Source organism: Neovison vison, chromosome 12 (assembly GCF_020171115.1).
Source record: "Neovison vison isolate M4711 chromosome 12, ASM_NN_V1, whole genome shotgun sequence".
NCBI classification, from domain to species: domain Eukaryota; kingdom Metazoa; phylum Chordata; class Mammalia; order Carnivora; family Mustelidae; genus Neogale; species Neogale vison.
This window is the reverse complement of record NC_058102.1, coordinates 59,170,772-59,183,215: the sequence shown is the minus strand read 5'-3', so window position 1 is coordinate 59,183,215 and position 12,444 is coordinate 59,170,772. Positions and strand designations below refer to the sequence as shown.

Sequence of the window (12,444 nt, the reverse complement as noted above, 5' to 3'; positions counted from 1 at the left end):
CAACTTGGTCTGTAAAAGTAACCACGGTCATATGCAAAAACAACTTTGTTTAGGGAGCACTGTTAGCATCGATGGCTGTTGCCTAGACGCTTCATGCTAATCACTATGCCCCCCCCCCACCGTTTCTCTATATTATGTAATTACCAAGGGAATACCACAACCAATCAAACACAGTATCCATCTATAGATTCAAACAGACTTTTTTTCTTCCTGAAGCCAGATCTATGGAGGTGTTTTCACTCACAGAAATCTGGATCAGATCTTTGCCTATGTGAATAGATTTCCCACAGTATTTTAAAATGATAATCTAAAGGTTAATAAGCCAATGTTGACTGGTTCATCATTTGAAACAGGGCAGCTGCATACGGTGATGACAAGCAAAGTCTCTATGGGTATAGCAGTGAGCTTCCCCAGTGACTGTAGTTTGATTAAGGGAAGTTTCTCAAGGGCAGGGACTCCTAATTTCTACTGCTCTTGTGCCTTTCACAAAGACATGGAAAGTACAGAGTATACAGTAGGTACTCTCTCTCTCTCTCTCTCTATATATATATATATATACACGTGTGTGTGTGTGTGTGTATACACCTGCTGAATAAAAGAATTTGAATTATAATAATGATTGTATCCTGAAGAGCCAAAAGTTGGGAAATAAAGAAAAAGGAAAATAGGGGCACCTGGATGGCATAGTCGGTTAAGCATCCAACTCCTGATCTCAGCTCAGGTCTTGATCTCAGGGTCCTGAGTTCAAGCATAGCATGGGGTGCATGCTGGGCGTGGAGCTTACTTTAAAAAAAAAAAAAAGGAAAATAAACTCTGCTTTTTAAGACAGAAGACTAAGAGGGCGCCTGGGTGGCTCAGTGGGTTAAGCCGCTGCCTTCGGCTCAGGTCATGATCTCAGGGTCCTGGGATCAAGTCCCGCATCGGGCTCTCTGCTCAGCGGGGAGCCTGCTTCCCTTTCTTTCTCTCTGCCTGCCTCTCTGCCTACTTGTGATATCTCTGTCAAAAAAAAAAAAAAAAAGACAAGACAGAAGACTAAGATATGTTTCTTGTTTCTTCTTTGGAAAACTATCAGAAGCACTGAAGTTTCTCCCTATACATTAAAGAGAAAAAAAATCTCCCTCAACACAAAACGTACAGAGCTTGAGCTACTTGGCCAAATACAAATATAACAAGAATTGTCACAACCTACCTTCCCACCGAATTCACAATACAAACTTAATTAATAATCTCCAAGGAAACATCAATATTTTCTTTTTTTTCCCACCAAGAAATTAACTAAATCACTCTTCCTGGTAGATCATCTTGCATCTCCAGGTAATGAGAAATCTTCAGGTCTGTCTGCTCCAGTGCCTGAGAACACGGAGAAGATACACTCAGGTCAATTTCCAAAATCACCATGAAAAGCACTTATATTTCCCATTAGTCATTGGCATTATTTGTATAAAATGTGCTCCTTTTCAAATACAATGCACTTTCAGTTAGGTGCAACCATGTACCTGCCTAACCCCCTTGATTTTTCCAAAATGCCTTCATGCTGATTTCTTCACTTCCTGCAATCAAAAAATAAAAGGCTAATTTCTGCTCAAACTTGCTTACAGAAATGTTGCTAGCCAAATATAAAAAAATATGATAAAGTAATTAAATGTAAAAAAGTGACAGACAGAGGATTTGTCAAAAATGATTTAGAGTAATTGAAGATTCTTTGACTCTGTAATTAATCTGGATTACTCTACAATTTCCTTAAGGGTTCTGAATCTGAAGTGTTCACAGGAACCCACTGGGGAGCTTGGGAAAATGCAGATTCCTGGGCTTCTCCCCCTGCTGTGGATTCTTAAAGCTACTGAGGGGCTCAGAAATGTTCATTCAAGGATCTCAACATCTGAGATGAGGGGTCTGCATACCTTGAGTACTCTGGACACCTAGTTTAGTGTCAAATATAAAATCTGAATAAAACTTCACACACACACACACACACACTCTCTCTCTCTCTCTCTCCTACCCTGTGGCCATGGGGACAGGAGTGTATCCAATAGGTGTTCAGTTGAAAAGTTTATCCAAATCTGGATTACAAGAGTAGTTAATTCCGATATTCCTACCAGACTCCAAAGACGGCAGGGTTTTTTTTGTTTTTTTTTTTTAAAGATTTTATTTATTTATTTGACAGACAGAGATCACAAGGAGGCAGAGAGACAGGCAGAGAGAGAGGCAGAGAGAGAGGAGGAAGCAGGCTCCCCGCTGAGCAGAGAGCCCGACGTGGGGCTCGATCCCAGGACCCTGGGATCATGACCGGAGCCGAAGGCAGAGGCTTTAACCCACTGAGCCACCCAGGCGCCCCCAAAGACGGCAGTTTTGACATCATTAACCACATTCCAAAAGAACCAAAGCACCAGTTAAGTGGCAGTCTTTCCGGAAGTAATTACCAGAAGCTACTCTTATCCCAGACTTTGCTTTAGGGGAGGAAGACCTGACTATACAAAGAAAGTCAGAAGTTGCAGCCAGTGTCTCAACATTTTAAAAATTCTGTAGAGTTTGCTGGAGCTGAGATGAAACATTTATCCTTCTCTTGAAACCACTTTGGTTTCCAGGGGACTGACTTACAGCTGAGGCAAGCTGACGAGAGGTACAGCCGTTAGACACACACACAACACGCACCAAAGTTAACTGAAAAATTTCAAAGTGCCTTTTTATGCCTTTAACTCAAAGACGAACACATTTCAAGGTGACCCAAACCTCAAGTGACAGACAGTGTTTTAAAAGGGCAGAGCTCTCCACTTAAACAATTTCGAGTGACATGTTTAAATCACATCCTCAAGGGCTCTATCTGCTGTCCTATTTACTAGTCTTTCTTTCCTGGCAGAGGCATCCCATTTTAAGTGAGCGCCTGAAGTTCCTCTTCCTTCCTAACAATTAAAATCCACAGGGCTTAGATGCTTAAAAAAAATTTTTTTAACTTAAGAGGCACCATGGAGGACTTTCAATTATTTAATTATACGACCAACCCCGATTATTACTTTATAGTTTTTTTCCCATTTATCAGAACAGTATCAGAATAATAAAAGACAGCGTCATCAACACTCACAAACAGTAGAAGACTTATAAGATAAAAAAGCATTCATAAAAGGATGCCCAATTTAAAATCTAAAAATGTACATAATATTGACTGTGTATGTATTTCATACACAGAAGAGGAAGGATTGTTTTCTTTCTTCATTAAAATATTACTCTTAGCCCTTATAAGAGAATGAGAAGATTACACTAGAAATCTAAAAACTGGGCTCCTACAGTTAACGAAATACACCATACTGGTTTTACTCAATCCCTCTGCAGAAACTACTCCCTGTCAAAAATATCCCCTCCCCTAAACGGTCTGTGAATTCCTCTGTATCTCTGCAAACTGACTACTTCTCCATAATGATTTACAAGACTGTCTCCCTTAGTTGACTGGGAGCTCCAGGGAGAGCAGAGAACAGGTAATGCTTACTTTGAAATCCCAGCCATTACTAGAGGCATCCAGAAACAAGTGCCATGAACAGCAGGCACTCCACGTATTTTGTTTTTTTTTTTAAACTAGAAATTTATAATATATAAGAAAAATTTTAAATAAATAAATAAATAAATAAATTTTAAAGATGCATTCTTGTCCCCCCTTCCCTTTCTGACCATTGTTTGGAGAGGGCAGGGTGGGGGAGGATAAGCAAGGTTTTTATTATAGAGAGAGATATAGATAGATGATAATTAGATAAATATAGAGTCAATGTATGTGTGTGTGTGTGTGTGTGTGTGTGTGTGTAAAGTACATACATTCTCTAGCTCTGCCAAGTGGGAGGCTTGGGAACAGAGACACTCCATTTACCATGAGCAGACCAACTGCCCAGATCTTGGCTTCTAAATACCATTATCCATCAGAAGAAACACTCCTTGGAGAAATGGCTGGCTCTGGTGCTACGGCAGGGAAAGCATAAAATAAGCCTGGATGTGAAGCTGGAAAATGAGAAAGTACTTAAAAGTAACAGTCATGGGGCGATTGGGTGGCTCAGTGGGTTAAACCTCTGCCTTTGGCTCAGGTCATGATCTCAGGGTCCTGGGATCAAGTCCCACATTGGGCTCTCTGCTCAGCAGGGAGCCTGCTTCCCCCTCTCTCTCTGCCTGCCTCTCTGCCTACTTGTGATCTCTCTCTCTGTCAAATAAATAAATAAAATCTTTAAAAAAAAAAAAAAGGTAACAGTCATGTCAAAAAGAAGAGAGACGCCAGGCTGACAGGGCTCCCATTACCAAAATCAGAAACAATCTGACTATTAAATAATAACAGTAACAGTTATGACCCATTGGGAAGATCCGAAACCTCAAATACATACTAATATAAACAAGCAAACATAAGCAAATTAGAAGTTTGCAGAGACAGGATATTTAAATAGTTGCAAAGCATCACCCCACAGGGGAGCCTGGGTGGCTCAGCAAGTTAACTCTTGATCTCAGCTAAGGTCTTGATCTCAGGGTTATAAGTTGAAGCCCTCCATTGGATAAAAAAGAACAACAACAAGAAAAATTACACCCCCACAAAATACATATTAATCACAAAAGTTAAAAACGAACTTGACTGTGGGAAGGCTAGCAGATACCACCTTAACCGAGTGATCAAAATGAGCATCATCCACAATGAGACAAATCAAAATGGTGTGCTTATCTAAGAGGATGCAACAAGAACAACACAGATCTGTTCTGTGATATTCCTACCAAAAATGCATAACCTACATCTAACCACGAAAAAACAATGCAGACAGAAACTGAGGAACACTCTACAAAGCAACTGGCCTATAGATTGCAAAAGTGTGAAGACCCTTCAAGTCAATCAAAGACGAATGATTCCTTACTGAAGAAGACTAAAGACACAGGACAAAGGCAACATGTGATTCTGAGCTGGATTTTTTTTTTTTAAATAAAGTACATTATTTGAATAACTGGCTACACTTGAACGAAATTCACGGACTGGATGGTAATAATGCAGCAATGTTAATGATCTCATTTTAATGGCTGCGATGCCGTTGTAGCCATTTAGAAACAGATCCTTGATGAAATACTCAAACATTCAGAAGTAGTGACACATCATGTCAGTCGGCCATTTTTCTCAAATGGTTCAGAGGAAAAAGATCTTTCTACTATCCTTACAACTTTCCTAAAAGTTTGCGGCTGTTTTAAAGTTAAAAGAAGAAAGTAGAGCAAAAAAAAAAAATTTTTTTTCTGTTATTCTGGTTTATATTTCATATTTAATGGGATAATAAATTCATCATTACCAATATCATAATTACATAAAAATAATTACTTTCGTGTTATCTTTCTTTCCTAGCACCTAGAATACTGTGAACACGTGCATAAGCATACACGCATACATGCACATGTGTGCATACAGGTGCCCCCCACACACACACACACGTAGCCACGTAGCTATGGTACAAAGAACTTTCAACCAGAAGTTCTGGATTTGAATCATGATCTCAACTCTTACTATGAAACATTAAACAACTTACTTAAGCTCTCAATGCTTTAGTTTTCTCATCAATGAGATAATTAATACTTTTCCACAAAGGATTACCGGAATTAAAAGAGAAAATGTTTGGAAAATTACCCTATTAAACCTAAAAAATATATACATATGTTAAGTATTAAGGAGAAAAAGTAACTGGATCCAGATATAAAATTCACACCAACTTAAAATATTGTACAAATCAATTTTAATGTTAAAAAAATCACAGGTTAACTCCACTTGGGCCACTCTCTGCAGAAATCTATAAAGTTTTAAAGTCCGTTCTTACTTAACCTAAGCTACAGCCAAATTTTCACATGCCATCTAATAAAGAAAATGCTACCCTACTGTTTTTAAGCAGGGATTGGCTTTTGTAACTCAAAGACAGATTTTAACATCCTTCTGTCTCACTAACTAGCTAAATGGAATTCTTCAAGGTTGATTTATGCCATTTCTCCCCTAAAATCTATAGATTTTAAACTGTTTGCCTTGTTTGTTGCCTTAAACTGTTTGTCTTGTTTACAACTAAAGAGACTTCAGTTCTCAGATAACTACAGAGGTCTCAGAAATCCAAAAAACAAAATGAACAAAATTCATCTCAAATCAACAAAATAAAATAATTACAAATTTTCAGTATTTTTTTAAAGATTGTATTAATTTGACAAAGAGGAAGAGAGCAAGCAAGCATAAGCAAGGGGAGCAGCAGAGGGAGAGGGAGAAGTGGACTCCTCGCTGAGCAGGAAGCCAGAAGTGGGACTGGGTCCCAGGACCTTGGGATCATGACTGGAGCTGAGGGCAGATGCTTAACCGACTGAGCCATCCAGATGCCCCAAATTCTCAGTATTTATTTTCTTTCTTTCTTATTTTTTTTTTTTAATCTTAAGATGACATCAAGAGACAGGATTGGTTCTTAAACCCAGCAAGCCAAGGTACACCTAAAGAGAGCTGGAGTTTTATAAAAATACAGAGACAAGGAAAAGGAATTAAAAAACCTAAAACCCCTGGGGCGCCTGGGTGGCTCAGTGGGTTAAGCCTCTGCCTTTGGCTCAGGTCATGGTCTCAGGGTCCTGGGATTGAGCCCCGCATCGGGCTCTCTGCTCGGCTCTCTGCTCGGGAGCCTGCTTCTCCCTCTCTCTCTGCCTGCCTCTCTGCTTCCTTGTGGTCTCTCTCTCTGTCAAATAAATGAATAAAATTAAAACAAACAAACAAACAAAAAAACCTAAAACCCCTTTACTCTGATCACTTGGCAATTACTCCCAGGTCCTCACTCTATGATGCCCTGAAGCACATCAGCATATCTACATAAAGAATTCCCAGGAACACCTGGGTGCAACAGTTGGTTGAGCATCCAACTCTTGGTTTCAGCTCATGTCTTTGTATCATGGGTCGTGGGATCAAGCCCCACCTTGGGCTCCATGGTCAGCAGGGAGTCTGAGATTCTCTCCCTCTGCCCCTTCCCCAGCTCTCTCTCTCTTGCGCTCTCTCTCTCTCAAATGAATAAATAAATCTTTAAAAAAAAAAAAAAAAGTTCCCAGAGAAAGGCTGGTTTTAACATGTCATCCCAGAAAATTTCTTACTCAGTAACATGTAAACCTACTCTCCTAACATGCCAAAGACTGGATATTCCCATTCTCTCTGAAGATAAACTTTATCTTCTCTGAAACAAATTGCAGTGGTTAAGATGTGGATTACTGGGGCGGGGTGGGTGGGCAACTGGCGGGCTCAGCTGTACAGCACTTGAGTCTTCATCTTGGCATCATGAGTTCAAGCCCCACACTGGGCACAGAGTTTACTTTTTAAAAAAAAGGAAAAAAAGAAGAAAGAAAGAAAAAGGTTAAGAAAAAAAAAAAAAAAAGATGTGACTTATTTTAAGAAAAGACACAGGCAAAACCTAAGATGGTCACCAGCTGTTGACTTGCCTTCTCTTATATTACAGATTGAGGCCCCCAGCTAGCACCCAGCGACCACATGTGGTGGTGAAGCAGGCAGCGTCAGCACCAAACCACCTAGGTTTGAATTCTGGCTCTGCTGCATCAGCACTGCCTAAGCTCTGCTTAACTGGTTTTTGGCAAGTTACTTAAAACCCTCTGTGCCTCAGTTTGCCCATCTGTAAAAAGGGCATCATAATAGAATCTTCACAGGGCCGTTGTGATGAGTAATTGAGATAACAAAAAAATGTATTTAACGCAAGGCCCAGGCACATAGCTGGAACTCAAAATTAACTACTATCTTTGTACCTAGCATCTAGGCACAGTGTCTGGCATATGGCCGGTGTTAAAGAATTATTCTCAAGCATCCTGTGCTTGGCCTAACTTTAAGATTTAAAATTTCATTCCAAATATTTTTTTAAAAATTGTTTAAAGAGGGCGCCTGGGTGGCTCAGTGGGTTAAGCCGCTGCCTTCAGCTCAGGTCATGATCCCAGGGTCCTGGGATCGAGTCCCACATCGGGCTCTCTGCTCAGCGGGGAGCCTGCTTCCTCCTCTCTCTGCCTGCCTGCCTCTCTGCCTGCTTGTGATCTCTGTCTGTCAAATAAATAAATAAAATCTTTAAAAAAAAAAATTGTTTAAAGATAACTTTGCGGTGGAAAAAAATCACTATTACCAAAATCTACATTCTACATCAAAGTTGTGCTTTAGCAGGAGCAAAAATGAGCTCCCTATATTCTTGGTTCTTATCTAAGTTTCTCAAGGGAAAGTAAAAGTTATAATGTAAGAAGACAGAACACTCGGTTATCACAACCCATTTAAGGTACAGTTTAGGCATATCTATCTGATTTCTTAGACAAAAATAAATGAAAAATAACTGCTTATCACATTTGCAATCATTTTAATTGTAGCTCTGGCGTGATGCCCAGCCCCTGAATCAGAGCCAGGTCTGTGAAAGCAGGAACTATCCTTGTCCATTTTGTATCCAAGGTAATACTACCCAGGGCACAACGGGTACTCTAGATCTACTTTTTGAATGAATAAATGTGCTTCGTAAAATACAAAATCCATCATGGTTCTTGGTTTGGCAACTAGCCAAAGCTAATCTCCTTTATTTGTGTTTTAAACAAATAAGCTACCCTTTCTGTTTGTTCTAAGCTGCACTACAGAGAGTACCTCCACAGAGTAAAAGAATCTTCATATTCCTCAGGCATCATCGTCCCTGGTCATTCCAATTGAGGACAAATGCCTAAGCCCATCTCTTGTTAATGCTATACAGGAAAGCCAAGAATTGTCTCTATGCCTCCAAACTAAAATTCAGCTTGAAATTACTTTTTTTTGTAACTGTTTTTCAGAGAACTTTGAAATTTTTCTTTCTGTACACAAGAGCTTACAGATATACAGATACCAAGTAGGGAGATCCTTAGAAGTCACCTAATACAATAGCCTCATTCTCCAGATGCCTCCAAAGAAAATCACATTTGTGAAAGGAAGCCACACAGTCAACATCCTTCATAAGCCTCTTGACATAAAAGTAACAAATTTAAATTTCATTCAGAAAAGAGGAAGGTGTCCATCCACCAGCACCTGCCTATCCAGAAGGTCTAGGTGGATGCCCCAGTTCTCCTAAGCAAGGAGTAGTTCTAAATTCATTTGTTCATTCAACAGACATGTTTGAGGGCCTGTGGTATGGTGGACACTATTCTAGGTGCCTGAGACACGTCAGTGAGCAAAAAGAAAGATCACTGCCTATGCTGTAGCTACACTTTAGGCAAAACTCTGGAGGTGCCTAGGAAAATAAAGAACATAGGTCCATTTTAATAGAATACATAGGGCAGGAAGCGTTCCATAGCACCATGAGATCATTAAGCTAGTGGTTCTCAAACTTGGGTGTGCTTCAGAACCCCTCAGAGGACTGATCAATACTCAGAAGGCCCAAACCCACCCCAGAGCTTCTGATTCATTAAGATCTCAACAGGGCCTAAGAACTTACATTTCTTTTTTTTTCTTTCTTTTTTTTTTTTAAGATTTTATTTATTTGTCAGAGAGAGAGAGGGAGAGCGAGCAAGCACAGGCAGACAGAATGGCAGGCAGAGGCAGAGGGAGAAGCAGGCTCCCCGCAAAGCAAGGAGCCTGATGTGGGACTCGATCCCAGGACGCTGGGATCATGACCTGAGCCCAAGGCAGCTGCTTAACCAACTGAGCCACCCAGGCGTCCCGAGAACTTACATTTCTAATATGTTCTCATACACTGTCAATGCTGCTAGTCCAGGAAGCAAGCTTTGACAACCACTGAACTACTTGGAAACAAATCAAGTAGCTTGGCCAGAGCCATAGGCTACTCAATACCAGGCCCAGATTTAGGGGGTTTTTCCCCCTTCTGACTCCAAATTGATTAAGCTTTTATGAGGATACAGCTGTCACTTATCCACTAAAGGCAAACACTGCCCAAAGAAAAAGGCTTTTTAGCTTTATGCTTGAGTTGGAGAAAATCAGAAAAGAATGTTTTAAATATAAAACACCTTAAGCAGACAGCACTGATCACTAAACACGGACATAAAAATTAACATTAAAGTTAGAGGATTTGTTTTCTTTCACATATCAAAATGCCATGATAAAAGAATGTTTTCCCTAAAGGGTCTTAACATGAGGATGAGGTTCAGTCTCAAATGAGCCTATTTATTTTAAAAAAGTCTATTAACTATTAACTATTAACTAGAACTATACACACTAAAATATAAATAACTGATTAGATTAGTAATAATATTAGTCTTTTTGTGCTAATTGTATTTTCTAACATTTTTACAATAAACATGATTTCCTTTTGTAACAAGGGAATACAAGTTAATTTCTTTAAAAAAGCAGTGACCGTGTTTATTCGAAAAGACTTTTAATTAGAAAATTATAAAAGGCATTAGTTAATATACTGCATAAATTAATACTGAATGATTTTTTTCACCAATACATAAGTAATTCAAATAACTTATTTTACATTATAGGCTAAACCTCTGTCTGGATTAATGATTAATACCAGAGAAGGAAAAAAATCTTTGAAATTTATGATTTTATTTAAACAAAGAGAATAAAACAAAACTATGATCCTTTAAATAGTTGCATAAAAATCAAATTTACTATTATTCTATATAGCAATTGTTTTGCTACTTTAACAAATGTAGGGATATGATGCCCATTCTAATAAAGAAAGCAAAATGTCATGTGTCGATTATGCCAATTAAAAAAAAGAAAGTAAAAATGGAGGCGCCTGAGTGCCTGAGTGGCTCAGTGGGTTAAGCCTCTGCCTTCGGCTCAGGTCATGATCTCAGGGTCCTGGATTCGAGCCCTGCATCAGGCTCTCTACTCAGCGGGGAGCCTGCTTCCTCCTCTCTCTCTGCCTGCCTCTCTGCCTAACTGATCTCTGTCTGTCAAATAAATAAATAAAATCTTTTTTAAAAATAAATAAATAATAAAAAATTTAAAAAGAAAGTAAAAATGGCTTCAATTGTATTTCTTGAAAAACAATAAACAAATGTCTAAGTTTTGGCAAAAGAGTGGACTGTCCTCAATCTGTACAAAGTTAGAGAGCCAAATCCCTGAAAATATTAAGGTAAGACCTACACTCAATTCCTGTACCCCCATTCACTATCTTTCTGGATCTCCTAATGTAGGGAACACTCACTTATTACCAAAGTCCACATTTCAGGGATACAACTAGAATTTAAAACATAATCTGCTAAATAAAGGGCAATGACTAAAGGAGAATCAATATGGTGAAGAAATCAAGTGTATTTATAAAGACACATGGTCACCATTTAACAAAAGTACTGGACTACCTCTTGAAGTGTAGACGATTTCTTCAGGATAGTCACTTTCAAAGGAAAAAAAGTGCCTTGTATGTATTATATAGAATCATAACTAATTTTCTGAAAATCAGGCCTAAAACCATAATTCTATACCATACTATTATTAACTCTTCCTAGTTACCCACAAAGTACCAAACACTTTAAATCCTCTCATTTGATCTCCAAATCGCCCTTAGAAGTACAACCATTTTACAGATTAAGAACTTTAAGCACAGAGTGATCAAGTAATTTGCCCAAAGTCACACAGCTAAAATGAAGATCCAGGATACAGATATCCCAGCTGTAATCCTTAAACTGAGAGCCTTAACCTTTGGCTCTGATGGTGGGTCTCATGTTTGAATTACAAAGTTTTTACATTTTAGGAAATCAGAACTAAATTCTTCTTGCCAGTCATATTTGATAATATCAGTAAAATGAAAAATGATGAAATAATTCAGGTGCCTTCACAAATCTCTGTACTTCTAAAATCATACACAGTTTACAGTGAGTTATACAGCACAGCGATCTGACAACTCTTCCACCAGCACGGACGTTTTAGGGGTACGGCTGCGGTAAAATTACGGAAATCCAGCATTAAATCGCACAGGGGTTCCACTGAGCGGGTGAAGAAGGTTTTTATCTTGTTTTATTTGGGTTGGAGGTTTTTGTTTGTTTTGGGGCTCGAGGGTTTTGGGGTTTTGTTTTTGGAGTTTGTTCTTTGCAACCAGGGAGCTAGAAGGTGAACGACTTAAGCTGGAAAATAAGAAGTCGAATCCTTTCCTAGGTCTTCCGCTCACCACACCAGGCCTGGGTGCCAATGTGCACAAGAGTTCCTAAGTCTCGGCGGACCGGCCTTTGCTCGGGGTGGGGGCGGACCGACCCGGCGCCGCCGCTTCCTGCCAGGGCGAGCACCCCGGCAGCAGACCCCAGGGCACCGGGCGGCGGCGAGCCCCGCGAGCGGCGGACGGCGGCGGCGGCGGGAGGCGAGGGAGACGGGCGGGGACGACCCGCGGGGCCCTTACCCAGCTCCGTGCCCCGGTTGCGCGCGGACATGGTGCGGGCCGCTGCAGCAGTCGCCGGCTCCTCTCCGCCCAGCAACCCTGCGCCCAGCCCTTCCTGCTTCCCGCCCGCCTCTCTGCGTCGCTGCGCTCGCCCCGC

General features: G+C 40.1%; 1 protein-coding gene across 1 annotated transcript in view; it reads right to left on the bottom strand.

The window, feature by feature from the left end:
* The window catches only part of DERA (deoxyribose-phosphate aldolase), a 115,610-nt gene extending 103,203 nt beyond the window's left edge, over positions 1 to 12,407 (bottom strand). Inside the window, exon 1 of the mRNA XM_044227039.1 lies at positions 12,309 to 12,407. Coding sequence (XP_044082974.1) covers positions 12,309 to 12,339 — 31 coding nt within the window. The 5' untranslated portion in view covers positions 12,340 to 12,407. The remainder of the gene's footprint in view (positions 1 to 12,308) is intronic.
* Between the last annotated feature and the right edge of the window lie 37 nt (positions 12,408 to 12,444).